General features: G+C 41.2%; 1 protein-coding gene across 1 annotated transcript in view; it reads left to right on the plus strand.

Annotated features, from left to right (window-relative positions):
• LOC121922578 (GEM interacting protein) overlaps positions 1 to 27354 on the plus strand; it is a 104432-nt gene that overhangs the window by 33144 nt on the left and 43934 nt on the right. The window contains exons 3-7 of the mRNA XM_042452185.1: positions 18214 to 18307; positions 19040 to 19124; positions 21654 to 21714; positions 25168 to 25293; positions 25630 to 25694. Of these exons, the coding sequence (XP_042308119.1) occupies positions 18214 to 18307; positions 19040 to 19124; positions 21654 to 21714; positions 25168 to 25293; positions 25630 to 25694 (431 nt within the window). The remainder of the gene's footprint in view (positions 1 to 18213; positions 18308 to 19039; positions 19125 to 21653; positions 21715 to 25167; positions 25294 to 25629; positions 25695 to 27354) is intronic.

Genomic DNA, 27354 nt, shown 5'->3' on the forward strand with positions numbered 1-27354 from the left:
TTGCTGCAATCCCTTTATTTAAAAGGAACAGAAACATACTGGTTTTGGAACTTTTATTACTTCAGTAGTACTATGGGTGTGGGTGTGTGCGTGCGTGCGTGCGCGCACGCACGCGTGCCATTGACCAGCCCTGTGCTCTCTCTCTTCCTGATTCTCCCTTAACCCTGCCTCCCTGCCCTATGCCCTACCCAGCACACCTTTCTTTTTTATTATTTGTATTTGTAACACAATTCTGGAGTGATGGAAATACAATTTAGTAAACAAAAGGAGGAGGAGAAAGAAAGAAAGAAAGAAAGAAAGAAAGAAAGAAAGAAAGAAAGAGAAAAAAAGTGAGGGGAGAAAAAAGGCAGCTTGAGAATATTGAAGATGAGAGTGGTAAGGAGGAGACTGACACCCCGTGACTGCCCAATATCAGGACTGCAGCAGACTGTCACTATCATACCTATGGAATAATGGGGTGGCAGCGCAACTGGCCATGTATTGATGAGTTTCCCTGTCATGGAAAAGATGTCCTCTACCAACACTTTGGAGGCACAGCAGCAAAGGATTGATGGTCATTTAATAGATGCTGCCAAAGACGCTATTTTCTTGTTAGTAATTACAGTTTAAAACCCACATGTAATAAATTCCCCCCAAAAAACTGTGAGTCTGGAGACGGGATGGTGTTTGTGGTTTAGTACTTGATTCAGTTTGGGGAGATGACATGATGCAAATATGGAAACTTAGGGCCTGACCAGACAGGCCAAAATAAAGCTGCTTCAGGCCACTTTGGAAGTGTGCTGTTTAAATGACACATTCATCCTAAGAGGCCGGAAGCTGTGCCAAAGCCACACTCTGGTTTTAAGGACTGGAGTGCAGCTTTGGTGCAGCTTCTGGCCTCTTAAGATGTGTGTGTCAATTAAACAGCATACCTTCAAAGTGACCTGAAGCAGCTTTATTTTGGCCTGCCTGTTTGGGCCCTAAGTGTGGCTAAAAGTGTAGGGTGTGGCGGGATCCAATGAATGGAGTGAAAGGGATGAGAGCAAATGTAAATGCAGATTTTCCTGAATCATATTAAAATGTGTACATGTGAGATTGGGGCTGGTGTGTGTATGTGAGATTTGTAAGAACAGGAAATTTATTCAGAATGGTAGACTCCTCTTCCACCATGGCTTGTGAACTTGGCAAGGTACATATTTAAATGTCAGTCTTTTTAGATTAAATATTTGGATGAACCTCTCTGGGTTATAAAAATCTTTCCTCATGGCTCTCTGTATTAAATGTTTCTACAATTGTACTGTGCTAGTTTACAGTTTACTACTTAGTACACTGTTCATGTCCTGATAAAACAGCTTACTTCCCTCTCTCCCCTGCAAATCTCTAGACCTTATCATTTCAAAAGTCAAAGAGTGGTGAAAGCTGCACCCTATAAGTATGGAGGGAATGGAGATCCAGCATGGTGTAGTGATTTCAGGTTGGACTAGGAATCTGGAGAGTAGGCTTCCTGGCTCTGGCCATGAAAACCCATTGGGTGACCTTGGACAAGTCACTCTCTCTCAGCCTCAGAGGATAGCAATGGCAAACTCCCTCTGAAAAAACTTTCCAAGGAAACCCCATGCAAAGTTCACTGCCTTAGGGTCACCAAACAACTTGAAGACACACAACAACATGGAGGGAGCGGAGACCAAGAAATACCTACATATGCTGCAACTGACAAGGATAATCTCAATTAGTTCTCTGCCATCCCACTTTTTTCAACTACTTTTAAAATGTCCCAGTTTTGCTCTTGTCCTCTCCCTTTTCCCAGCTTACTTCAGTTGCTGCAAACTGAGTTTAAATTGCAAAGTTAATTTCACTCAATAAACTCAGCAAGAAATCTTGCTCTTCCCAGTAGAGTCAGGCCGATGGAAACTGCTGCAGTGTGTCCTAGTTTGTGTGTTCTTCCTCAGTAATAACCTTTGCCATCTTGACCATATTCTGATATTGTCTCACCACAAGTGGTCCAGTTTTCATCTATGAAATGTTGGAGAATATGGACCAGTATAGTGTAGTAGTTTACATGTTGGACTAGGACCCTAGGAGTCCAGGGTTCAAAACCCTGTTTGGCCATGGAAACCTACTGGGTGAACCTGGGTGAGCCATACACTCCCACCCTCAGAGGTGGGGAAAGCATACTGACTCTGAACAAATCTTGCCAAGAAAACTTGGAGGCCTTAGGGTCGCCATAAGTTGGAAATGACTTGAAAGCACACAACAGTGGTCCTAGTAGATGAGAGAGATGCCTGTAAATCTATGTGCACATTCCCATCAATAGACAAGGCATAATCAATTGTGTAAAACTGATGAATGCATCATTTGCACAATTCATAAAGGTTGTAGCCTTCACCTTTTTTTGGTCCAAACTCTATGAAACTGGGATCTGTCGATTTGTCTGTTATGCTACTCAGAATTGATCACTTGTCTGTTGTGCTATATGCTTGATCACAGAGTTACCAAACTTAGTGTGTTATCTAATGGGACAAAAACAAAAATCAGGTAAGGTTTTGATCTAATCTGCTAACTACTTCCCTTTCCTCCTAAACAACCATTTCTAATTTCAGTATTTTCCCCTTGAATGCACATTAATGAATTGATTTGACCAAACTTTGTACTTAAACTTAGGATGGCATCCCAAACATTTTCATGGAAGTTTCAAACGAATCAGCAGATTTTGGCTAGTTTCCCCCCAGAAAATGGATAGTTTTGATTCATAAAACTTAAAAATCTTAAAGATTGAAGGACCACCAGCCAAATACTTGTTAAATCAAATCAGGCATGTTATTTTTGTTCCTGAGGTAGAAAAACTAAGGGGTTATTCAGATAGTGAAAATAATACAGATGGAATGTGGGTTGAATCTTTGTTGTTCACATGCATTTAAATGAATCTGATTAAGTTGGGAGGGTGTTTAAAAAACCCACTTAACCTAGGATGATTGATGATGGATTTCCCCCCGAACTTTTCTAAAAGATGCCTGTTTGAATAACTGATGCAAATAGACCTGGGAGAAACTGGGAGAAGACTCTGCATACCTTGAACATGTTTCAAAAACATTACCATCATAAACCCCATCTTTATTTGAGTGCTGACACGTGTAAGCAACTGAAGCCATAGATGTGGTTCCTTACTGTAAATAACAAACCCAGAATGCAAGTGAGATTATTCACATAGTTGTGCTAAAAACAATATGTGAATGACCCCAAAATCACTTCGTCCCATTTAAGGAAATGGAAATGTTAACAATTGATATTGTTTTTGTTAGTGTGACTATGCAAATAATCTCATTCATGCATTCCAGATTTATAGTTCACTCTAATTTTTTTCTCAGAACCACAACGTTGTGAATCTCTGCAAGTTCTGTTGATCATATGTGTCAGCACTGTGTTAAAGATGGAGTCGATGATGCGGATGTATTCAAAACACGTTCAAGGCACCTGGTTCATCCTGGGTCTATTCTCATTGGTTATTCATGCAGCTGACAATGCAAATCTCTTAGAAAAACTGAGGGGGAAAACCGAGATTGGTTATCCCAGCTTAAGTGGGGATTTTTTGCAGCCCCCCTGCACCCCAAAAAACCTTAATTGGATGTATTCAAAATGTGTGTGAACAAATAAGATTCAACGCACATTCTACCCGGATTATTTTCACCATCTGAATATCACCACCTTATTCTGCAGTATGTGTGCAGAGCAGGTCTCTCTCTAGGCTACAGCCATTTACAAAATGTTAAAACCAGGCATGGGCCTGTCATGTAAACAGAACAAAATCTCCACAATCCCCTTTCCGCCTCCCTTCCCCTCCCTGAAACAGGATGTGGTTGCCTAAAAAGGTTTCTTCACCAAGCAGAGCTGGGAAGCTTTGTTCATCAGTCGCAAAAGACAAAGAGGAAAACAAAAAGAGTGCCAGTGCTTCTCAAAAGTCCTTTGACCAAGGCTGCATTTATTAATGCAGTTTGATACTACCTGTCCTGGCTCAATGCTATGGAATTCTGGGGCTTCTACTTTTGTAAGGTATTTAGCTTTCTCTGTCAGAGAGTTCTGGTGCCACAGGAAATTACAGAACCCAGGATCCCATAGGATTGAGCCATGTCAGTGAAAGTGGTGTCAAATTGGATTAATTCTGCAGTGCAGACGCAGCCTCAGCTGGGTATCCCATCTCATTGCTTGCATCCCTCCTGAACAATGCTGGTTGCCATGCTGAATTTTAACTGGGAGGCAGATAGGAGAGAAAAAATGAAGACCTGAGACCTGAACCTTCTAATGTCAAGGGACACATCTCGCCTGGTCAGAGAAACTGAGGGAAGCTGCTGTGGGGAATTGCTGGGCTTGTTTGTTTTGTGGGCAGGCAGGTTGATTCAGCTGGATCTAACCACCCTTGTAGTTTGTGCATTCTCAGAGGCCCAATGGGAGCTATAGATTTGTAAGCACCATACCCTTCAACGTTTCACAGATGAAAACTGCCAAACAACATCAGTTGTCCGCACTGATATGGACTGTTCTCATGACTACCCCATGATGTCCTGTTCTTGTTGTAATTGTTTTAATGATTTTAACTATATTTTACCATAGTCATTATTATGTTGTAATTATTATGTTGATTTGTTTTAAGGAGGGAGGAAACAGTGGGATATATTGTATTGTATTATATGGTTTTTAACTAATGTAAGCTACCTCGATCTTGTTGAAGAGGGAGGATAGAAATGTTATTATTATTATTATTATTATTATTATTATTTATCCAAAAGGAATCCATGGCCCAATGGCACTTCCCATTCAAAACACAGCAAATATCTATGCATGCTAGCCTGAAAATTGCTATGAAAAGCATCTTAAGCTCTGGAAGAAAAGAACCAGTGAAGTTTTTACAAAGGTGATATTATATGGCAGAAGAAGGAGGTCCTGACCACCAGTGTGGGATATTCTTAGAGCCAATAATTCAGAAGGATTTTTCAAACTTCCCTGCTAATATTTAATCCATGATATATTTAGTCTTCTCTTCCTGCTAGTCATGTCAAGTCATGCTATTAATTAGTGAACACAGGGAAACAATTGGTCTTCCATCAATCTTTGACATATCTCATTTGGCAGATCTAATTGTATTTCTGTTCAGTGTAGACTGGATCACAGAAGGGTTGGATCAAATTCAAATATTTGCCCTGCAAGGCTAAGTACAGCTATGTATATTCTATAGTTTAAGACAAAGAGTAGGGAAAAAACCTTTCTGCCAAAATATTTTAAACTAGGAATCCACACGTTGTTGCCTGGGGTTGATGTTGATGATTTTTAGTTATGATTTGAATTAAACAAGTATTTGGCTGGTGCTCCTTCAATCTTTAAGATTTGTAAGTTTTATGAATCAAAACTATCAATTTTCTGGGGGGGAAACTAGCCAAAATCTGCTGATTGGTTTGAAACTTCCATGAAAATGTTTGCCTAGAGTGTGTATGCTGGGGTGCAATAAGTCTTTTGTGCTATACATCAGACAGCAACATTTATTGGGACGGCCCCAAGGACCATCTTTTTAAACAATGAAAGATCCACTGCAAAAAGTCCAGTGCATATAGTCAACAAGCCCACCATGTACAAAAGTCCTACAGTCTGCTTCCTGACATATTCTAGTCTATTATAATCAGAGAAGGCTTTTCTTTCCAGTGAAAAACTATAACATGTGCTGTCTCTCACATCTTACCACTCTCCCCTCCCTGCATTTGAAATAGGCATCTAAACAATGCTAACTAATTTCCTCATCCTCATAACAAAAAGGTGGGGAAGCTGACTTGCCACATCAAGAATGCACCTGGCAAGAAAACAACCACTTTGGTGTTTGGGGTGGTTATTTTATTTTATTTTATATTTTGCAAAGGAAAAAATCATTTGGCAAAGCCTTTGATTTTTCATCAAAAAACAACATTTTACACAGAAAAATGGAGAATTTTCTGTGCAATAAACAGATAAAACCCAATTTGGAAAAAAATCATTGCAAAGATATGCAAGAATTCTTGTTATCTTGCCCAGTATGTTGAACATTTTAAATTTCCTTTTCTAATGCAAGAACAGGAATGTAATTCTTCACTAGTTTTAATCTGAAGGGAAGCAATAAATAAAGTTTTGATGCCAAGGGAATCCACCTTGAGATCACCAGTTTTGATCTCAAAGGAACCCACCTTGAATCCCATTGGGGGAGAAAGGTGGAATATAAATCCTTGAAATAAATAGATAAATAGTGAGCAATTTCTTCCCACTGTGAGAAAGTTTTTTTTTCCAAACTGTACATCTTTCAGTTAAACTGCAAGTCACAGGAATATAGTTTATAAGTACATGTGTCTATAAATCCTAGAAGTTTTAAAATTCAAAATTCAAACGTGAGAATACATCTGGCCAGAAATAAACCACTTTATATGGGTATGTCATGTGCCACAAAGTAGTGTTCACTGTGTTACATTGCCAGCATCCAGATGAAGTAGTCTGTTTTGTCCTTTAAAAATGTGTTGGTTTCCATTATACATGAAATTAGAATTTTTGCTGGTTAAATGCAATTTTAAATCTATAGAAATGTTACCTATACAGTAATAGCAAAGGCAGTTTTCCATTTAACTTGTATAGGACAGTCTAAATGCTTTCGATTCTGGTTTCATAGACATCAAGATTAGTGCCTCCCAGTAAACATTTATAAGATACAACAGCCAGTTTCAGGGTCTCTAAGGATGCAATAAATACTTCCAGCACAGAGAAGTAGTTGAAGCACTGAAGCTTGTAGGAGATATAAAGACAACAGGAAGGAAGTGCTGTAATTGCAGGTGTTGCAGCACAGTGCCAGAAGGTTGTGGACTGCAGTGTTGAAAATGTCCAACCTTCTTGCTTTGTGTCATTTTTGTTGATCTAATGGGTAAATCCCACAACCAACCCACTTTCTGGATACAAAGAATCGCTTCACAGTTTTCAAATCAGGATTACACCTCACAATTAATTTAGCATGAAGATATGGATCTAACTGGAATGGACAAGAAATAATCAGCCAAACAATCCTGGCTGCAGACACTGTAATAGTGGCCATTTCTTTCTTTTTCAAATGGATGGGCCTAGTGTTGCCCAACCAAAAAAGAGTGTGAAATAATTTGATGCCATTTTGAAGTATGATTCAACTGCCAGTTCCACTGATTTACACACCTGCCAGGAGGGAGGAGGACGGCACCATGTTGTCCTTTGTCTCAGGCAGCAAAATACCTTGGGATGGATGGAAAACTGAGGAGGTAAGGTTTTGCAAACATGCCCCAGGCTGAAGCAACAATTACATCCTGCTGGAAACGCAGGTAAATGCTTCTGGATTCATGCATGGATGAAGGAAGTCTCAGAACTGTAACACCTCTAGAAACTGCATGGCGGAGGAGGAAGATGAAGGACTTTGACTCCCTTTCACCCAAAGCAGCCTGCTATGTTGAAGGTTTGGGGGGCTGTAAACATTAGACCTGCTACAGTTACCTTTCCCTGCCTCAGATGTTGTGTATTCCATCTCAGCCTGTGGCAAGGATGCCAAATACTGGGCACTGATTGTGAGATAGGACAGCAATGACTTGCAATACACAATAGTGCAGCTATCACTCTGAATTGTTCATTCAGTGTTATACTTCTCTGTTTACAGGGGGATTTTTTAAAGCATAAGTATATATTGTAACCAGGTTTTTTACATTTTAGGTTAAGAGAGTTTTTATTTGTTATATTTGTACATTGCTTTTGTGCCTAACCACACAGGGCAGTTCACAATTATTCTTCTGATTTAATTTATGTTTTTAAAAACCTTCCAATATTTTACCCTTCTTGTCAGATGGCAAAACGATGTGGCTAACACGGCAATGTATTGAAAACAACATGTTACTACCAGCTACAGGCCAAGGTCTTTTTATTTCTACTCCCCAGATTAGTTAGCTCACTATTTCCTGAAATAAAATGAACCTCTCCATGGCTGTCTGTTTATGTTATACCACAACTAGCTAAGATGGTTGCTACCAAGAAACACAAAGTGATTTTTAAACCAAGCAAAGATCAAGCAAGAGAAAGAGAAATGCTAGTAATAAAATAAAATGATACTAATGCAATATTGTAACACATTGGGCCTTTGGTTCCAGGCACCCCACCACCACTACGACCTTGGATACCAAAATCCCATTATATACAGTGGTGTAGTAAAATAGTATCCCTTATATAAAATGGCAAAATCAAGGTTTATTTTTTGGATTGGGGAAAATGTTTGAAGATGGATGGATGCAGAATCTGTGGATATGGAGGCCTGACAGTATTGCTAAAGTACTTTTAACATTTTGACTATAACTCCTGAATAATAATTTTAAAAGGCTCTGTGGAAACTGATGAAAGTCAAGTTTTGGAAACGTTGCTTGAGTCTACATGTGGCATGTCATCATCAGTGGGAGAGGAAGGAAGAAGAGCACAAGAGAGAAAGGAGGGAGGGGAGCCCAAAATATTTTAAGGAAAAAAAATTGGGTGCAAAATCATAAATTTTCAGGTGGAATCAAAACAAGAACAACTGGAAAGTCTTGATTACTCCACGGACATTTTTCCTTTCTGGATAAGTCCAACCTGGAAAACATACAGGAGGAAGGAGGAAAATAAGCAATGTTATACCTTAGTCATCTTCTTCCTGGGAGTGGTGGAGACAAATGGGAGTTTGTCCTGGCCAAAGTGGGGGAAGAAGTTCTGAAGTCTCATTTCCTCCTCTATGGAAAGGCCATGGAGAAATTCAGGGGAACTCTTTGTCTCAACATCTCAGGCACACCACACAGAAGGCAAGCGACTGAAGTGGTTCTAGGTAGCTGGTGGTACTAGTGGTAAAGCCTCAGGTCAAGAATGACTGGGTAGTGTGGATGTCATAGTGACTCCAAGCAGCATTGTTGATGTCACAAAGAGTCTGAGCAATAGTAGTAAGGAGGAATTGAAGGCTGAGAAGGTCCAGGGCTTAGGTTAGTGCTCAAGGTGGTGAGCAGAACAAGCAGAGGACTGAGAAACAGAAGCCCAAGGAGAAAAAGAGTGAGGGAGAAGAAGGAGGAAGCCTGAAATCTAAAGGGGTATTTACTGTAAATGTAGAAGTCTAGAAAGTTTAGTCCAAAAATTGGCCCAAAAACCCCAAATCAACTTATCCATGTGTCAATGTAAGTACAGTCACCCCTCCAAGTCCATGGACTTGAAATGTGAAGACTTGAAATCCATAGAGGGGTGACTGCTATTAACATGAATGGGGCACATCCCTGCAGCACGCGCCCCACATGCACACACCTCATTCAAGCCTATGGGGCTTGAATATGTATGAGATTTTGAACTCACTGGGGGGGTCCAGAATGGATTCCCCACAAGTTCAAAGGGGCGACTGTACTGTACTTCAACTCTTATTTTTAAAAAAGGAATAATCCTGTGGTGAAAGGCACAGGCACAGTATGTCCTGGGAAGCACTGACCTCCCTCTATTCTCTCCTCCAGCCAGCCTTTAGGGTGAGCACAAACAGTTATACCTGCTGGAATTTTGTAAGTTCTTTGGCATTATTTTCCTTTGCTTCATCCTTTCAATACTTTGTTACATGTCCCTATGTTTTACTCTCAACATATCTATGGGTCATATCAAAATCCTTAATTTTGACTTCAAAATCTGCCCTTGACTTGTACATGAGGTTGACTTATAGTTCAGTATATATGGGAGATATGGATGTCTAGTGTGGTGTGCATGCTAGGAGTGTATGTGTGCCAGAAGAGAGGGACATCAATGATTTAAAGTAGGTGATTGGGTTGTCACATTCAGTATTTCAAGCCACATGTGCTGCTGGTGATGATGATCATATCTAATTACTAGAAAATAGTATTGCTGTATTGTTGTTGTTTGGGCTTTGTCCACAGAGACAAGTGAATCTTGTCTCTGGTCTTGAGTAAAATCTTTTGACCCTCATCAGGAAAACACAAAGTGGCAGTGGTTGCAATAAGAAGGAATGCTTTGCCAGAAGAACAAACAGGAGAGGGCAATATAGGATGATAAGAGATAGGAGCCAGCATAATGTAGTGGTTTGAGTGATGGAGTATGACTCTGGAGACCAGGGTTCAAATGTCGCTTGAGCATTGAAACTCACTGAGTGACCTTGGGCAAGTCATACTCTCTCAGTCTCATAGGATGGCAATTGCAACCCCCCTCTGAAGAAACATGCAAAGAAAACTCCATGATAAGTTCGCCTTAGGGTCACCATAACTCAGAAACAACTTGAAGGCACACAACAACAAGAGACAGGACTAAAGCTTCACTGGTGGTGTGGGTGAGAGAAATCTGTGACACACTCCTCATTATAATATCATGAGCCACAGTATAATATAAAGCTTTACTCATTAATCAAGTTATTATACCATGAGCTTTTTAAAGAATTCTCTGAGTTCAGCATGGTTGCAAACATTTCCCAAACACACCCATTCCATGTTGTTGTTGTTGTTGTTGTTGTTGTTGTTGTGTGCTTTCAAGTTATTTCTGACCTATAGTATGGCGATTCTAGGGTGAACCTATCACTGGGTTTTCTTGACAGGATTCGTTCAATGAGGATTTGTCTTTGCCTTTCTCTGAAGCTGTGACAGTATGACTTGTCCAAGGTCACCAAGTAGTTTTCCATGGCTGAGCAGGGGATTTGAACCCTGGTCTACAGAGTTGTAGTCCAATGCTCAAACCACCACACCAGCACACCACCATTCCATACCCTCCAGAATTTCACTGATAAAAATTGGGACATGTGTGGCTAAGCAACATCAAGAGTGTGGTCAAGATAACAACAATTATTAGTGAAGAAGAACAGACAAACTGGGAGAGGCTGCGTCAATTAGCTTTTGCCGGAGTCAACTGGGAAGGGTAAGATTCTGCCCTCTTCCTCCTCCCCTTGCTGAATTCATTGAGTGCACATTCAGTCCCCAGCAATGGGACTAAGCCAAGGACAAAGGGGGAATGTGGGAGGAGGAGAGAGAAGCTGGGATATTTAAAAAGCAGTTGAAAAAGTGGGATGGCAGACGGTTAATTGGAACTGCCAAATTGAGACCATTCATTTTAAACTAGGAAATGTCAAAGTGTGAGTGCCCCAAGCTGATTCTGTGACCTTGATGCTTCTAGACTTCTCAGACCAAAGTGATGAGTGAATTGCCTCTCCTGGAAGCCTTCTTTTAAACCTTTTAAATAGGCTGCAGGCTTCCCTTCACTGTTTAACATCAAGAATGCCAGTTTTTTTTTCAAAGCCAGGAATGGACTTCTAGTTTGGATTTTTCTCCACATTTTTTTGGCATTTTTTGGGTCCCAAATGCAGGAAATTGGCTCCCAGATCCACCACAGTCACACGCTGCTGCTTTAAACCATTATTTTTTCTTGGCCTACTTCATTGGAAACTCATAAATTATCTCCCCATTTCTCCTGCAAGTACACATTTAACACACAAAATAACTAGGTGGCTGAGCTGGTCTTGTGGTTTTTGAGGAGTGCTATTTTGTTGAAGCTTCTCCTACTGGCAACATGCCCAACTTCTGTAGGCTATACTCACTTCACTTAAAATAAGGTGGGGGCCTGCCAGTGCTATATCAGCCTGAGCCACAGCAACGTATGATTCGGAATGCTGCTTGTTTTACTCTAATAGAAGAACACATTTCTGATTGACTCCTACAAATCTGATGATGTCAGGACTAGGCTGCATGTACACTGCAGAATTAATGGAGTTTGACACCACTAACTGCCATGGCTCAATACTGTGGAATTCTGGTTAGCTGTAGTTTTGTTCAATATTTATCCTTCTCTGGCAGAGAACTCTGGTGCCACAACAAACTACAAATCCCAGGATTTCATAAGATGGAGCCACGGCGGTTAAAGTGGTGTCAAACTACATGAGTCCTGCAGTATGGCAGCAGCCCTTGTGGTTCCCATGGAATCACTTGTGACCTGTTTAATCCTTTATGATGTGGAAATGCTCTGACATGAACCCTGGTCAGGGATATCACTAAGGGGATGCAGGGGGTGTGGGCTGCACCAAGTGACGTCTTAAAGGAGGGTGACATCACTGCTGCCCAAACAGGTGCTTTTTGGCAGAAATGAGCTGTGGCATTTGCCTGTGTTAAAATGTTGAATGGATGGTGGGAGTAAGGTGAGGCTTAGTGGGAAAACGACTTATTTTCTTTAAAAACATCACATCTTACCAAATTTTCACCTTAATCACATGAAACAATGGCGGGTTACAAACCGCCATTAGGGACGTCCTGAGGACGTCCCAGTTTGAAAAAGGGGCGTCTCTTCTAGACGCCCCTTACCCTATCACGGACTCAGTCCATACAAAATGGCGGCGCTCTGTTCATACGGGCACCGCCATTTTGACATAGCGGATGCTCTGCGTCTGCATGTGGCGCACAGGAAGTGACGCCGCGAGTGCGCCCTTTGGCACTTGCGGTGCCTCTTCTGGGGCCTGAGAAGGAGCGGATTTCCCGCTCCTTCTCTGCAGCGTCCGGGAGCCGTGCCGTTTTAAAGGCTGCGGTTCCCGGACGCTGCAAGCGGAGGCAGAGCCAGACCGCTGCTTCTCAGTGGTCTGTAACGTGCCAATGTAAATATAAATACAGTGGGTCCTTGTTATCCCTAGGGTTTTTCCAGGACCCTGTGGATAACAAAATCCATGGCTGTTCAAGTCCCATTAATATAATAGCATAGAAAAATTGTGTCCTTTATATAAAATGGACAATCAAGGTGCTATTTGGTGTTTTAAATTTTCTGAATACTTCCATCCGTGGATGCTTGATCCACGGATAAAAAATCTGTGGATAAGGAAGGCTGACTGTACACTTAGGTTGTGTGATGATATTGTAATTTAAAGGTATAATTTTAATTTTGCTAGTTGTTCACATCACAACTTTGCCATTACATTCAGTGATATATGGAATACAATTTAGAAGTACTGTAACATCAGCACAAACAGCACTACAAAGGATCTGTATGGTGTGGTATGGGAGGAGGTCAGGGGGGGGGCGGTGACACCATGAATTGCTGCACTGGTGTTACCACCCCTAATGATGCCACTGTCGGGATACTACACCAGAGTTTGTAATTTGCTAAGAAGCTATGAGCTGCATACCTACCCTCCAACATAAATGCGTAACATGAACTGCATACCCTACCCAAAGACAGGTCAAGAGAAATGGGGTTTTCTCTGTAACAGTCTCAGTTGTAGTGCTACATTTGCTGAGCATCTGCCAGCAGTCAGGATTGCATGGTTTCATGTAGCTTTTGGTCCTTAAATCAGGATGACCTTTTTTTTGAGGGGTGTTTGTTTTATTTCTGTGATTTTGAAGTTTTATTTTTAATGGTGTTTTATTGTTGTCTACCTTGAGTGCCTTTATTCAGTACATAAGAAATAAAGACCTAAGGTCACAAGGGGAGATGCAGGTAAGAAATAATAATAATAATAATAATAATAATAATATAATAATATAATAATAATAATAATAATAAATAATGTATGATGGTAAGATGGTATGGCAGCCATTTTAATATATCTGAAGGGCTGTAATATTCAAGGCAGAGGGAGCTTGTTTTTCTGCGCTCCATAGGATTAAATAAATGGATTCAAATAACAAGAGAGTAAGATGGGTCATTTGAGCATCTTTTTAAAAGGGAATAAATTGAATGACCTCACTCATGCATTCCAGGTTTTGTTATTCACACTATGGAACAATTTATCTGTGCATCTCTGGGGGTTCAGTTGCTCACATGTGCAAGTACTCGAATAAACATGGAGTCGACAATATGAATGTATTTGAAACACATTCAAGGCATGCAGAGTTTAATCTCAAATTATCTGTGTCTATTCACATCGGTTATTCACACTACCAATGAGGCAAATCTTTTTTTTAAAAACTCGGGCGAGTGGATGACGATCCAGTATCGATTCTCCTGGGTTAAGTGGATTTTTGGCAGCCCTCCCTCCAAAAAAACCCCCTTAATCTGGTGCATTTGGGGTGCATGTGAACAACAGAGGTTTAACCCAAACGCATCCTGGATTATTCACTATCTGAACATGGCTTGAATAAACATTTGGAAGAACTTCTTGATGGTAAGACCTATTTTATAGTGGACTGCACTATGCCAGAAGGTGGTGGGCCCTCCTTTATTGGAGGCCTTTAAACACCTCTCACATATCCTTTAGCAGTAATTTTTTGCACTGCCAAGAGATTCCACTAGATAACCACCAGATTCCCTTCCAGCTCTATGATTCTATGGCCCTATTCAGATGGTGCGAATAATCCAGGATGAATCCGGGTTGAATCTATGTTGTTCACATGCATCCCAAATGCATATGATTAATGTGTGAGTGAGGTCATTTGCATTGTTTCGCTAAAAAAACCACCAACATCTGAATGATCTCTATGAGGAGAGAGCTTTGCGGTAGCCAATAGACCAGTGGCCATGTGGTGAAACAACCCCAATGTGATCTTCTGACACTCCTTCTCTAGGAAGGACCAAGACCACCATAATGCCATGCCTCCTAAGTCCAAGCCAAATGGACAGTCCAGAAGACATTACATCTCTGGAAAATTCTTGAGAGCCAGAGTAGAGTTGCAGTCTCTCCCATCCATTCTCTAGTGCAGGGGTAGGCAACCTGCGGCCCGCGGGCCGGATGCGGCCCGGCGAGGCCTTGGGACCGGCCCCCACCCGGTCCTGCCGCTGATTGCCACCGGGGCCTTTGGCGTCTTGCGCGAGGGGCATGGTGGGGCAATTGTCTATAGAAGCCTCAGAAACATGCATTTATCTTAACATTTTTTAAAAAATCAGCAAATTTTTTTGCGTGACCTCCATTTTTTTTATTTAAAAAGTGCCCTCCATTTGGAAATTTTGTCCAACATTTGTCCCGGTTTATTTATTTATTTATTTAAAAAATTATTTTTTTATTTATTTTTTGGCTTCGGCCCCCCAGTTGTCTGAGGGACAGCAACCCGGCCCCCGGCTCAAAAGGGTTGCCTACCCCTGCTCTAGTGTAAAGGCATTATCACATGAGCCTCATTCTCGCTGCAATTGTGGTAGTTAAAGGAAATGGATACATACTGATAAGGGAGCTTTCCTTATTACATGTCTCTTCAGCAGTGCAAGTGGGGCTGTTTCTGACATCTGTGGTCCCTCGCATTCTTTTTCGCACTCTCCCTTAACCCTGCTTTCCTGCCCTATGCCCTATCCAGCATGCCTTTAATTTTTAATTTTCTTTAATTTGTAACACTATTTAGCAATTGTAGTCAACATCGTCTTGTAAGGGCATTTGCGGTGGGTCCAGCTCTGGTTATTCTCTTCTCCTTGCTCCTGCAGCTATTTCTGTTAGAAAAATCAGTCACATTGAACTCTGTAATGTATTTAATATGACATGTTGTTTGGCTTTCAGGCTCAAATATCACTCAGCATGCAGGATCTTATTTGAAGTAAGAAAGTGTAGGATTAGGCTGTACTTTTTGCCAGAATAGAAAGCACTGTTTAGGGCTGTGGAATCCAGTGCACACTTACAATGAAGTCCATTGAACCGAATGAGAGTTACCTCTGAGTAAAAACACCATGGTTCCATCCTGTAGAATTCTGGAAGCTATAATGGTGTATATTTCTTTTAGCCCCTTCATTGAAAAAGAAAAGAAACATTTCTTTCCACCTGGAGAGGTTCTTACTCAGGGTGATGATAGACATAATATTTTAAGAGAAGTCACAGTGGGCTCTTGGCTCTGTAGCGTGTGAGCTTTCCTTCCTTCTGATTTTGCAGTTTGTATGACCGTTGCAGAGCTTTATCCAGTTGGATCAGCCATCACTCCTCCCATGTTTCCCTGGCTCAAGTATGTTAGTTGCTCATTTTTCTTTAATAGTATATATTATTGTTATGTTATAGAAAACACCATATATAAATGTTACTGTTTGCCCATTTAAAAGTGACACTACTTGGAATACACCACAATATATCCAGATACTTGTTGATTCCTGGATGTTTAGATAGTATCCAGTTCTTTGATGGACTAAAACTCCAGTCAGTAACATCTGATTAAATTTACCCATGGGTAGCTGTGCTGGCCATATAGCAAAGTACAATAACATCCAAAATCCACGAAACAATGATACCTTTATTAGGACAACCAAAATGCACACAATACATGATGCAAGCTTTCAAAGCGTCACTGGCTTCTTCATCAGGCAAAGGTGTTAAAAATCATACAGCAGAAAGAAATATAAACTGAGATGATGATGATGATCATCACCATCATAGCAGCAGCAGCAGCAGCAGCATACCACTCAGCACCAGCTACTGGCAAACTTGAACTATCGCCCGTCTCCCCCCTGCCCCAGGATAGGTATTATTTGTATTGAGGAGATTTCCAGCCCATCTCTAAAAACCTGATGTCTGGTTTTACTTTTGATTTATTCACTAAACCCCAGTCAGTAGGACAAGGGCTCTGCTCTGAGTTTTCATCCAAACATTTAATGAACTATCCAAACAAACAAACAACACATGACAAAGTCTGGATTAAAACCCAGAGGTCACCCCAATGACGTGGGATGACATGCTGTGGGCCACAGTGAGATTTTGAGTTATAGTACTAATGACTCAAGCAGATTTCAACAGGTTTTGGTTTCAAAAGAAGGCAAGACTCTTGTGCAATTTTACTTGACAGTAAGAGCCAGGAGAGAGAGCCAAGATAGTGTGATGCTTTGAGCATTGGGCTAGGACTCTGGAGAACAGGGTTCAAATCCCCATTCAGCCATGAAAACCCACTTAGGGGCTGTACAGACTGGCCATTAAGGCTGGCCTGGGGGTGGAGTCGGGGTGTGGCATTCATATGACGCACACCCCAACTCCGCCCCAGGCTGGCATGACACTGCGCGCCGCACCACATGGCACACAGTGTCATGAGGCTTCTCTGGTGTTGTGTCTAGATCAGTGATGGCAAATGTTTTAGAGACTGAGGCGTGTTACAGATGGGCCCCTTGAGGCACCGTTATTATGCGCGAGGGGCGGCGCTTCCTGACGCGCCTTGCCTCTCGCGCGTAATGAGTGCGTCAAAATGGCAGCGCCCTATACAGATGGGCATCGCCATTTTGACATTGCGCACGCACAGCATCCGGACATCACGCACTGGAAATGGCACTGCGAGTGCGTGCCTCGCGCCTTGCAGCGCCTCTTCTGGGGCCCAGGAAGAAGTGCCATTTTGGCGCTTCTTGCTTTGCAAGGGAGCCGCGCGGTTTGGCTGCTGCAGCTCCCTCACGGAGCAACCGGCAGCGGTGGAGACTGCCCCTTCTGGGCAGTCTGTAACGCGTCTTAGTGTCCAAATTGCAACCCAATACACACTATTTATCTCAAAGTGCCATGTCTTTTTGGCTTTCTAGTAACAAACTCTGGCAAACTCTGTGCTGGGTCAACGGGGTGTGTGCCCACAGAAAGGGCTCTGAGAGTGCCACCTCTAGCACTCGTGCCATTTGTTCGCCACCACTGGTCTAGATGATGCAGCACCAAAGGAGCACCAAAAAGCCATGGTGCAAAAAACAGCTCCCTTGTGAGCCACAGAAAGATGAGATCGGGGCCACAACATGTGGTTGCTGCAGCCCTGATCCAGTGCAAAGAGAGGTAGCTGCAGGCTGTCTGTTGGGGGTGGTCTGTACAGGCCCTTAGTGATCTTTAGTAAGTCACACACTCTCCATCTCAGAGGAAGTCAATGGCAAAATTCCTCTTGCCAAGAAAATCCCATAGTAGGGCCACAAATCTTGCCAAGAAAACCCCATAGTAGGGCCACTTTCAGGTTGGCATAATGTTGAAATGATTGGAAGGCACACACCAACAGCAAAGGCCAGGGTACAGCCAGCACACGATGTAGTGGTTTGAGGGTTGGACTAGGATACTGGGAGACCAGGTTTCAAATTCCCACTCAGCCATGGCAACCCAGTTGCTGACCTTAAGCAAGTAACAGTCTCTCAGCTTTAGAAGAAGTCAATGCGTCAACCCTTTTCAAAATAAATCGAGGGGGGGGGGGGCTCTAGGATAGGATTGTCATAAGTCATAGTCAAATTGAAGGCACAAAAATACGATGAGGAGCAGAGTGTGCAGTTTTATATAATCATTGGATTAAACATAATCCAATAACTGAATCCTCCCTGAATAGTCTCATGAATTGCCTTTCTCCTTTGCAGATCTCAACAGCCAATCAAAAGGGACTGAAAACAAGAAACGCTACAGTGAGATTTTTCGGAGCCTGGATGCACTGGAAATTTCAATTGGAAATGCGTATGTATCCAAGGAGGGGCACCTAATGACTATACTGTACCAAACACACCACTCAATTTCTCCATGCAGTTGCAAATGTGGCTATGTAAACAGCTGGAAGAAAAATTAATGTTGATGGGAATATATAAACCATGAAATCCAATGTGCTGTAATAACTGCAGTGTTGGATTAGGACCATGGAATCCCATATTCAAATGCCCTCTTAGTTTTTTCGCTGAGAGTTGTTGTTGTTGCATGCCTTCAACTCGTTTCTGACTTATGGCAACCCTATGACAGGGTTTTCTTGGCAAGACTTGTTCAGAGGAGTTTTGCTATTATTGTCCGTTGAGGCTGAGAGCATGTGACTAGCTCAAGGTCACCCAGTGGGTTACATGGCAAACCTGAGAATCAAACCCTTGTCTCCAGAATTGTAGTCCAGCACTCAAACTACTATGCCACACTTGCTGAGAGTAGCTAAGGCATTTGAAGAGAAACATCTATATAATTGGCACTGTCTGCACTTTAGTGTTATTGAATCAGGACAGCCCAAGACATTGTGGAAGATGAAGTGAAATTTTTCCAGTCATATTCTTTCCCTAATATATTAAAACATTTAGAAATAAATTAAGCTAACATACAAAAAAAAATTGCCATGCTGTAATGGCATCCAAAACCCACTATTAGAGACAGTTGCTTCATTCTGCATAATGATCATTTTTGTGATTTCCACTATCGATTCTTTCTGTTTTTCAGGGCAGTTGATATGTTCATTGATGATACTAATGATACTAATGACAATGATACTCAAGTCTCAAACTCACAGCAGGAAAATCTACAGGTATGATAAATTCTGTGTTTTGTTTTGTTTTGTGTGTGTGTGTGTGTGTGTGTGTGTGCATGTGCATGTGTGAAAAACTGATGGCAAGTATGTGCTTACTCAAAGCTTCTCTCTTCCATTTGAGCACAAGTAATGTCATTTCTTCCTTTGCATGATTAACTCTCCCACAAGAGCTGATCAAGGAACATTGGCAAGATATGATATCTAGGGAAGTGGGTGTGGGTGATGGTGGCAGGCTTGGCAGGGGAATGGCATTGCTGCAGAGAAATCTGCCATGCCATCCTTTGTCCTCAACCCATAACCCTAGCTAGATGTGTCACCTGTACAGAAGAAAAGGGGCATCACATTCAGAAAATTTATGGAGCAATCAGCAAAACCAAAGTATGGCTGTGGTTGGGCAGTGAGAGGAGAAGGAAGGGGATCTCATTGCTGCTCTTTGCCCATATAAACAAAGCAGAATTGCATGAGTGCACCAGTGCTGCTGTTGCACAGCAAAGGAGAGCACACCTAATGAAGATTTTTATTTTAAAAAAACAAACAAACCATGAAATAAGTCTCACAGAAAGATGCAGGCAGGGGAAGAATTGGTGCTGGTGCCATCACTGTGGGTGCATCTACCCTGAGTAAGCATCTAATTTACTCACAGTCAGAGCTTCAGTACATTTTTTGGACAGGGCCACCTGTACATTAGAACACAGGTTCAACTTAACCAATAACTTGTGTTTTACATTATGTTCAGTCCTAGGACAACTGGAGGAAATGTCTAAATGTATACTTCAGAAGTGTCTCATAGAACTTGAGGAGTCTCCTTTTTTAAGTGTTGCACTTAAATACACACACACACACACACACGTCTACTTTTAGAAAAGAACTATCCCTGCCCGTATTGTTAAATGAGGTTAACAAGACACAACTCCAGTGATGTGTTACATAGCCGTGTGTGTGTGTGTGTGTGTGTGTGTCTGTCTGTCTGTCTGTCTGTCTGTCTGTCTGTCTGTCTGTCTGTCTATCTTGCATACTACCTGTGACTGCTGCAGAAGTTAAAAGAAGTTTTAGCAAGATAGCGCTCATCAAAAACTGCCAGCATTGTATAATAGAGTCAGGAGGGTTAGGATGGCCAGAGGTTTTGTCTGTTGACCATGACCTTGCAAGAGAAATTGACGTTTGTGTGTTCTAATTCATTATTTTGCAATGGAAAAAGCCAGAAAAATAAAAGTTTAAAGTTAAGTGACCTAATGTTTGCAGCCACAATGTTCCATCAGATTTTTTTTAAAAAAACAAACAAACCAAAAAACAACCCTAGACATTCATGGGGAAATCTCTTTATTGATGACCAAAAAGTTACAGAACAGTTAACACACATCATGACTTCATGTGACCTATCCAGAACCTGGTGGTGCAGTGTCATAATGGCATAATATATTCCAAGCCAGGGAAGAAATGGGTTTTGTAAATCCTGACTCAAATGTTGAAATGTGGGCATGGTGAGAATGTAGAAAAGTGCTACAAGGGCCCCTAAATATTAAAAATTAAATGCAGGGCTGAGTGGGAATGGTGGAACAAGAATTACGTGCCCTGTAGTCTTTCCCATCTCCCAGACACTCAACCCCTCCCCATATTTTTGATTGGAAAATTGGGGAAACTCTGAGCCCAAGCCATATTGATTTAGTAAAGTAGCAAAAATGAGAGTGATTGTGACAGTAATGCGTTCTATATCATGGTGCTTAGGCAAGTGTGCTCCCTCTTCTGTTGATTGGTAATGTCCATGTTCTTTCTCCCAGCCACACATTCACCTCTCTTCTGATCTGGTCTAATTTGCACTGCAGAATTAGTGACTTTGACACTGCTGTAATTGCCATGGCTCAATGCTATGGAATTTGGGGACTTTTAATGACATTTACAACAGCATTTCTGTTCTCTTGGGCTATTGTTTGGCCATTCCTAATGTAAGCAGGAACATTTCATTTTCACCTTTGAAAGTCTATTTTTAATTTCATGATGTATCAGATCAAAAACAATTCCTTCTCTTCTCTTCTCATTCTTAGAATCTTTTTCTTAGCACTGTAGTGCATCCATGAAAGACCATTTCTATCTCTGGGCAATTTCAACCCCCCGCATACTTCTTTAGACCAGTTTAGATGTGCCTATAGACTTAGAGCCAATCTGCACTGCAGAAATAATGCAGTTTGACACCACTTTAATTGTCATGGCTCAGTGCTATGGAATTCTGGGATTTGTAGTTTTATGAGATATTTAGCCTTCTCTGTTGGAGAACTCTGGTACCACAACAAATTGCAGATCCCAGAATTTCATAGGGCAGAGTCATGTCAGTTAAAATGGTTCCAAATTGCACTTTTTACCCAGTGGAGATACAGCCTCAGTGCCTTGGAGCAAAGTCAAAGCAAGGGTGTTGTGTTAAGCAAATTAAATAAAGCTTTACAGGGGGAACTGGGTGGTTTTTTTTAAAAATTCAACTCCCCTTTTTAAAAAAGTTTCACTTTAAATTTTCCACATCTTTTTCCATTTCAGCCAGAAATTTTCCATAAATGTGAAAAAAATATGGAGGAAGGAGAACCAGGAAACATCTCAGGTAATTCCTCTCTCACAATACCAGAATTTATATGGTAGCATTTTGCTGGAGATATGTGGTTATTTTATTAGTGATTTTTCATTAGTTCCTTAACCTTAATTTTAAAGGATGATCACTGTATCTGTTGTATGAACAATTTGTTATGCTTCAAAAATAGACTATTTTATTTTGTTTTGACGTCTTATAGTTTATTTTTGTTACACTGTTGGACTAAATTGTAGTGATCTTTGGTTAAATGCAATAAATGAGATTTTCAGAGTATCAGGTAATGAGACTAAGAGAACTGTTTGTCATCCAACAAATCAGATGAACTGGAGATGCAGAATGGATCAAAGAAAGTCATCTTTTCTCCCTTTTTTTCTAAATGAACAATTGATTGCTGGAATTAAATGGTACAGGTTTAGTCTCCCTTATTTGAAATGCTTGTAACCAGAAGTGTTTGGGATTTTGGAATGTTTGCATATAGATAATGAGATACACACACATACTCACGCATACACAAGTGTGTCTCCTGAAACAGCGGCACCAGGGGCTCCCATGGTCTTTTGTGAAGATGACTGATCACCGACTTCAGCAAAGGCCACTTGTGTGTGCATGAGTATATGTGTGTGTGTGAAAGAGAGCTCTCTTGAGTATCAATGTCTGTACTACTTTAATGTCTTAATAAATGTTACATGCATAGTGATAAAATCCAAATTTGGTGTCACAAATATCTGTATCAGCCCTACATGGGAAGGTTCAGAAAAGGAGGAATCTCAACCACATGCTCTCAGGTTCAAACATACTGTCCTTACCATTCGGGCATAACAGACCCTTCATGTCCATGGGTGGTTGATGGCTTCCATAGCAATGAGTCATTGAATCCATTCAAAGCAGTGGCTGATGGCTTACATGTCAGTGAATCATTGATTCAATTAATTTTTGTCCAAAGTTTAAAAGAGTTATCCCAAGGTTCAGGGTGAAACTTTGAATAGATTAATTGCCCTACTGACATGGAAATCAACAGCCACACCTGCTTTGGGGTGATATGCCTCTTTACTGCCATTTGCTAAGAGTCAGCAGCAGCAGGAGTCACCGTGTCCTTGTACAGTGGACCTTTGTTATACGTTGGGGTTAGGTTCCAACATCCCCCGCGGATAACAAATCCGTGGATGCTCAAGTCCCATTAATTTTAATGACATAGCAAAATGGTGTTCCTTATAAAAAATGGAAAATCAAGGTTTGATATTTGAAATTTATACTTTTTCAAAACATTTTCAAACCATGGATGCTTGAATCCATGTATAAAAAATCCATGTATAAGAAGGGCCGACTGTATTGTATGCATCTTGTTGACTAGTGTAGAAAGCAGGATGCTAAACCAAATAGACCATTGTTCTAATACAACAGCAGAGCTCTTATATTCCTTTGTTGTTATTGTTGGGGTGTACCTTCAAGTCACTTCCGATTTACAGTGACACTAAGGCCACCTATCAAGGGGCTTTCTGAGGCTGAGAGTGTGGACTGACTAAAGGTCACCCAGTAGGTTTCTATAGCTGAGTGATGAATCGTACCCTGATTTCCAGAGTTGTAGCTCAAACCACTACACTGTGTTGGCTCTTATATTCCCAGGGTTGTAATATTAGAAGAGCAAATAGGCGACCAATGAAATGATCAAGTAGGTTGTAGAGATGGTAGTAATATCCATTTGTTTTCAATGCTTGACCAGAAATTATTTCTTAATATTCGGAAGCCCTATTAAGAAGAAAAGAGTAAGGCTGAAATCTTGCATGTTTCAGGAATTCTTAAGCAGGTATTCATTTTTTATTTTATTTTTTTGTAGAAATACAACCCTTTTGTGAATGAAAATGTGTTCTGTGCAGGAAAGGCTGTTTCCTATGCAGAAAATACTGTTTTGTGCATGAAAATTCTATTTCCTCTGGAGAAAAACCATGTGAATTTCTGCATCAAATACCTCCCTGAAAAAAACTTCATGGAGTTTGAATATCAGAGGAAAATGGCAGGGAAATCTTGTATTCTCCCAGAAAGGGGAGAAAACTGCAGCAATATTTTTTCTTGCTGCAAGGATGAAATAGACAATTTCCAGTTAATCTGATTAGTTTTTATGTTATTTTTTTAAACCATCATTGCTTAGCAACAGGATTACTCTAGAACTTGTTTTAAGCAGAGCTGAGGAGATTCACTCCATGGTTGCCTAGCAAATGTCAACATACTGACAGTTTATAGTTCAGAGAGTAAGGAGAATGTTGGCACTTGCGTTGCCTCCCCTGCCAGTCTTGGAACTGTTTCATAGAGGAAGGACAGAATGATGGTAAGATAAAAACACCTCTCCCTGGAAGCATTTTGTGACTCGGTTGAGCACCACATCACCACCATCAAGATCTCTTACTGTCTTAATGATATCTTTAGTATGATCCTTTTTCAAATTTTCCTTCATTTCCAACATTATGGACAGATTGCTTCTCACTAATTCATTGACCATAGGATCAAACTGAAGTTTACACATTAATGTATTAAAGACCAGCAGAGCAGAGCGCTCTGGAATTTGATAGCAATCACCATTGCTCTCCTCTAAGTGTGTGGCAGGCCAGATCTAAACAGATTTGCCACAGTTAGAACTGGAGAGGGCTCCTGTACCTTAATGGTTGTCTAGAAGAAAGAAATTCAGCAGGTGTAGGTTGTCATATAACCAGGTAATAAGCAACATCTGCTGAAATTCCCACTTCTGCATAACGGTTAAAGGAATAGGAGTCCTCCGCAGTTTTCTGTATAGCAATGCTTTGGGTAACCTTGTCTTGTCTACATAGATGATTTACTCCAAGTTGCATCCTCCCCAAGTTCACTGTATCCTGCTTAAATGACATAAGACCAAAAGACCAAAATGGACTGTCTTTGTGATGCCTGCACCCCATTTAGGGCTTCCTCCTCCTAATCCGCATTTAAATAACTCACCATTTGCTGCAGGTTCTTGAAGGGTTTTTGGCAACATGGGCATCTACCTTTTCACCTGTGGCCCCATCTGTCACCTGGTGCTCTTGCTGCAGTTGTATGTCACTCTGAGGTCACAACAAGGCACCCTGTGTCAATAGCTCAGGGTGCAGCTCATTCTGACCTCAGCAGTGGTGCCAAGTGACAAATGAGAACTGCATGGGAAGGTCTTGGGATGGTCTGTGGACTGGTCAAAGTCGATGGGATGGCCTGTCATAACTGGAGAAGAGAGCTGAAAGCCGGCAAGGTAAGGGAGGGAGAGAATTGGAGGGAGAGATTTGGAGCCAGAATACTCCAGGGGCAGCCTAGAGTATTCTGGTAAGTACAGACAAGCCCCTTGATCAGGAAACATATTCAACTATCTTTAATAAGAAGCTGTTGTGCTGCCTCTGATGCAGTTAGATGGCAACTCTAAAGGTTTTTCACAAGCTATTTCATGTAACCAACCTGCTGTTTCATTTTCAGTGGAAGAGGCTGACGAGATGCTGATCAAGTGTGATGGTGGTGTGGAAGCAGCCCTGGGTTATGCCAAGATGTGGTGCAAATATATCAAGGAGCTGCTGAACTGGGTAGACAAACGCCTTGCTTATGGTGAGGTTCATTTGTTAATATCCAGAATCTATAACATTCTCCCCTTCTCTACTTATACATATATCCCTTTAAGTTAAAGCTTACCCACTCAGAAGGTACTCTTCCAAATTTATGCATCCATGAAAATGTTTGTACAAGCCATCTTGGGCTAAGGCAACAGAATATATAATGTTTGAGTGAACACACAGCTCTTCCTATAGACCTTGCCACAAGGTGGGAGTGTCTTTCCAAAATCAGAAGTTTTTTTTGGGACTAAACAACAACAAAAGAGGAGCTCCAATCTTACCAGCCATTTTCTCTGGAAATTTAGTTCACTCACTTGTTCCTTGTTCACAGAGGTTGAATTTGCAAAGAACATCCTGAAGATTGCTGAAGCTGGCCGAAGTGCCATTTTTTCTCAGGTAAGTTTCCTGGGATACTCCCTTCTTTGACTTCAGTTTGCACTTTGCATGAAATTGTTTGGTAGCAATTACATTTTTATATATTTCTTTCCCAGCTGGATCCTAAAAGCAGTACTGTATCTTGCTATATATATGTACTAACATTATATTGTTTCAGGTTCCTTCTGGGTGAAACTACACATTGACCCTATATAGCAGACACACTGGAATACTTACTTCTACATGTGGGGATAGTGGATGAATTAATTTTATATGTACTGGGAAAACTGCCTGCAAATGTAGATATATGTACTGGAAATGTGGTGCTTGCCTGTACATTTAAAATAGTAAATACAGTATATGACTAAAACATATTTAAAAACAAACTGGAAAAAACTCCTCTTTGAAATAGTTCGAAAATCACAGACAAATAAAAATGGCCAGAGCAACCAGCCCTACTTTTAAAGACACTTGAAGACACTTTTTTTCCAAGTTCATATAAGTATTTCTCCCCCGCCTACCACCATATGAGAAGGCCAGTGTTCCACTATGTTGTTTCCAGTAACTCAAAGCAACAGCTATTTTCTGGTATTGTGTTCTTATATGCCTATTAATGGAAACAAAGACACTTGTTCAAAGTGTATTTCTGTATTTGGGAAGGCAAAATTAACACCTATGTAAAAAGCACTATATCCCCAATAGGTAGGATAAAATATTTTACATACATTAATATGCAGCATGTTAACTGTCAGTCTGCACCTGGAGCCAACTAGTATATTACGAATGATTTGCATTGAACAGCAAGGTCCCTTTTATGCAATTAGAGTTGCAAAGTGGAATTTGCAGAGTTCACAGACTGTAGCTCTTCAGCTGTAAGCTGGGTGCATCAGTCCCTTGTACTGTTCAGTAAAAAATGGAGGAAAATGCTGATGGGCAGGAAATTTCATTGACATTTTTAACATGGGCTGAAGATATCAAAGACATAGCCGTGTTAGTCTAGAAAATCAGTATTCCAAGGGATCTGGTAGCACCTTTGAAACTAAGGGGCAAAACAGTCTGACCTTTTGGAGTGGTATCCCGCTGTCCCTTTCCTCGCTGGATTGGGGCCATGGCAACTGCATGACATGGCCCCCATCCGGTGCTTTGTCAGCGCTAAAAGGAACAACAAAATGCCACTCCTTTTAGCACCAGCCAAAAGGTGCCCCTGTCACAGCAGTTTCTGGCACTCCTTTTGGCATGTGTCACCTGAACACAATGCCAAAGGAGTGCCATGATGCCCCCCACCATGTCATCCAAATGCCAGGCCCCCGAGCCGCCCTCACTTCCAGGCGGTCTGTTTAGCCCCTAACTGAAGGAAAGAAGCTGGTAGCATGAGTTTTTGTAAACTTGAGCCTACTTCCTCAGGTGCATGAGGTGGAGTGATATGTGGTCTGTCTCTGAACTCTCCACTCCACCTCATGCATCTGAAGAAATAGACTCAGGTGAAAGGAATTCATGATAAAGTTCAAATTGATGATGAATTTAAATTTATAGTATGTTAAGATCTTAAAGAGAACCTCTTTAAAATGAAGCATTGTTGGTGAGTGTATATATATACGGTATATATAGTTGTAGAGGATGGGTTACAAATTTTGGTTCCAATACACAGATGAATTAACATAGAATATGATTAAAGGAACTG

This window comes from Sceloporus undulatus, chromosome 2 (genome assembly GCF_019175285.1).
Source record: "Sceloporus undulatus isolate JIND9_A2432 ecotype Alabama chromosome 2, SceUnd_v1.1, whole genome shotgun sequence".
NCBI lineage: Eukaryota > Metazoa > Chordata > Lepidosauria > Squamata > Phrynosomatidae > Sceloporus > Sceloporus undulatus.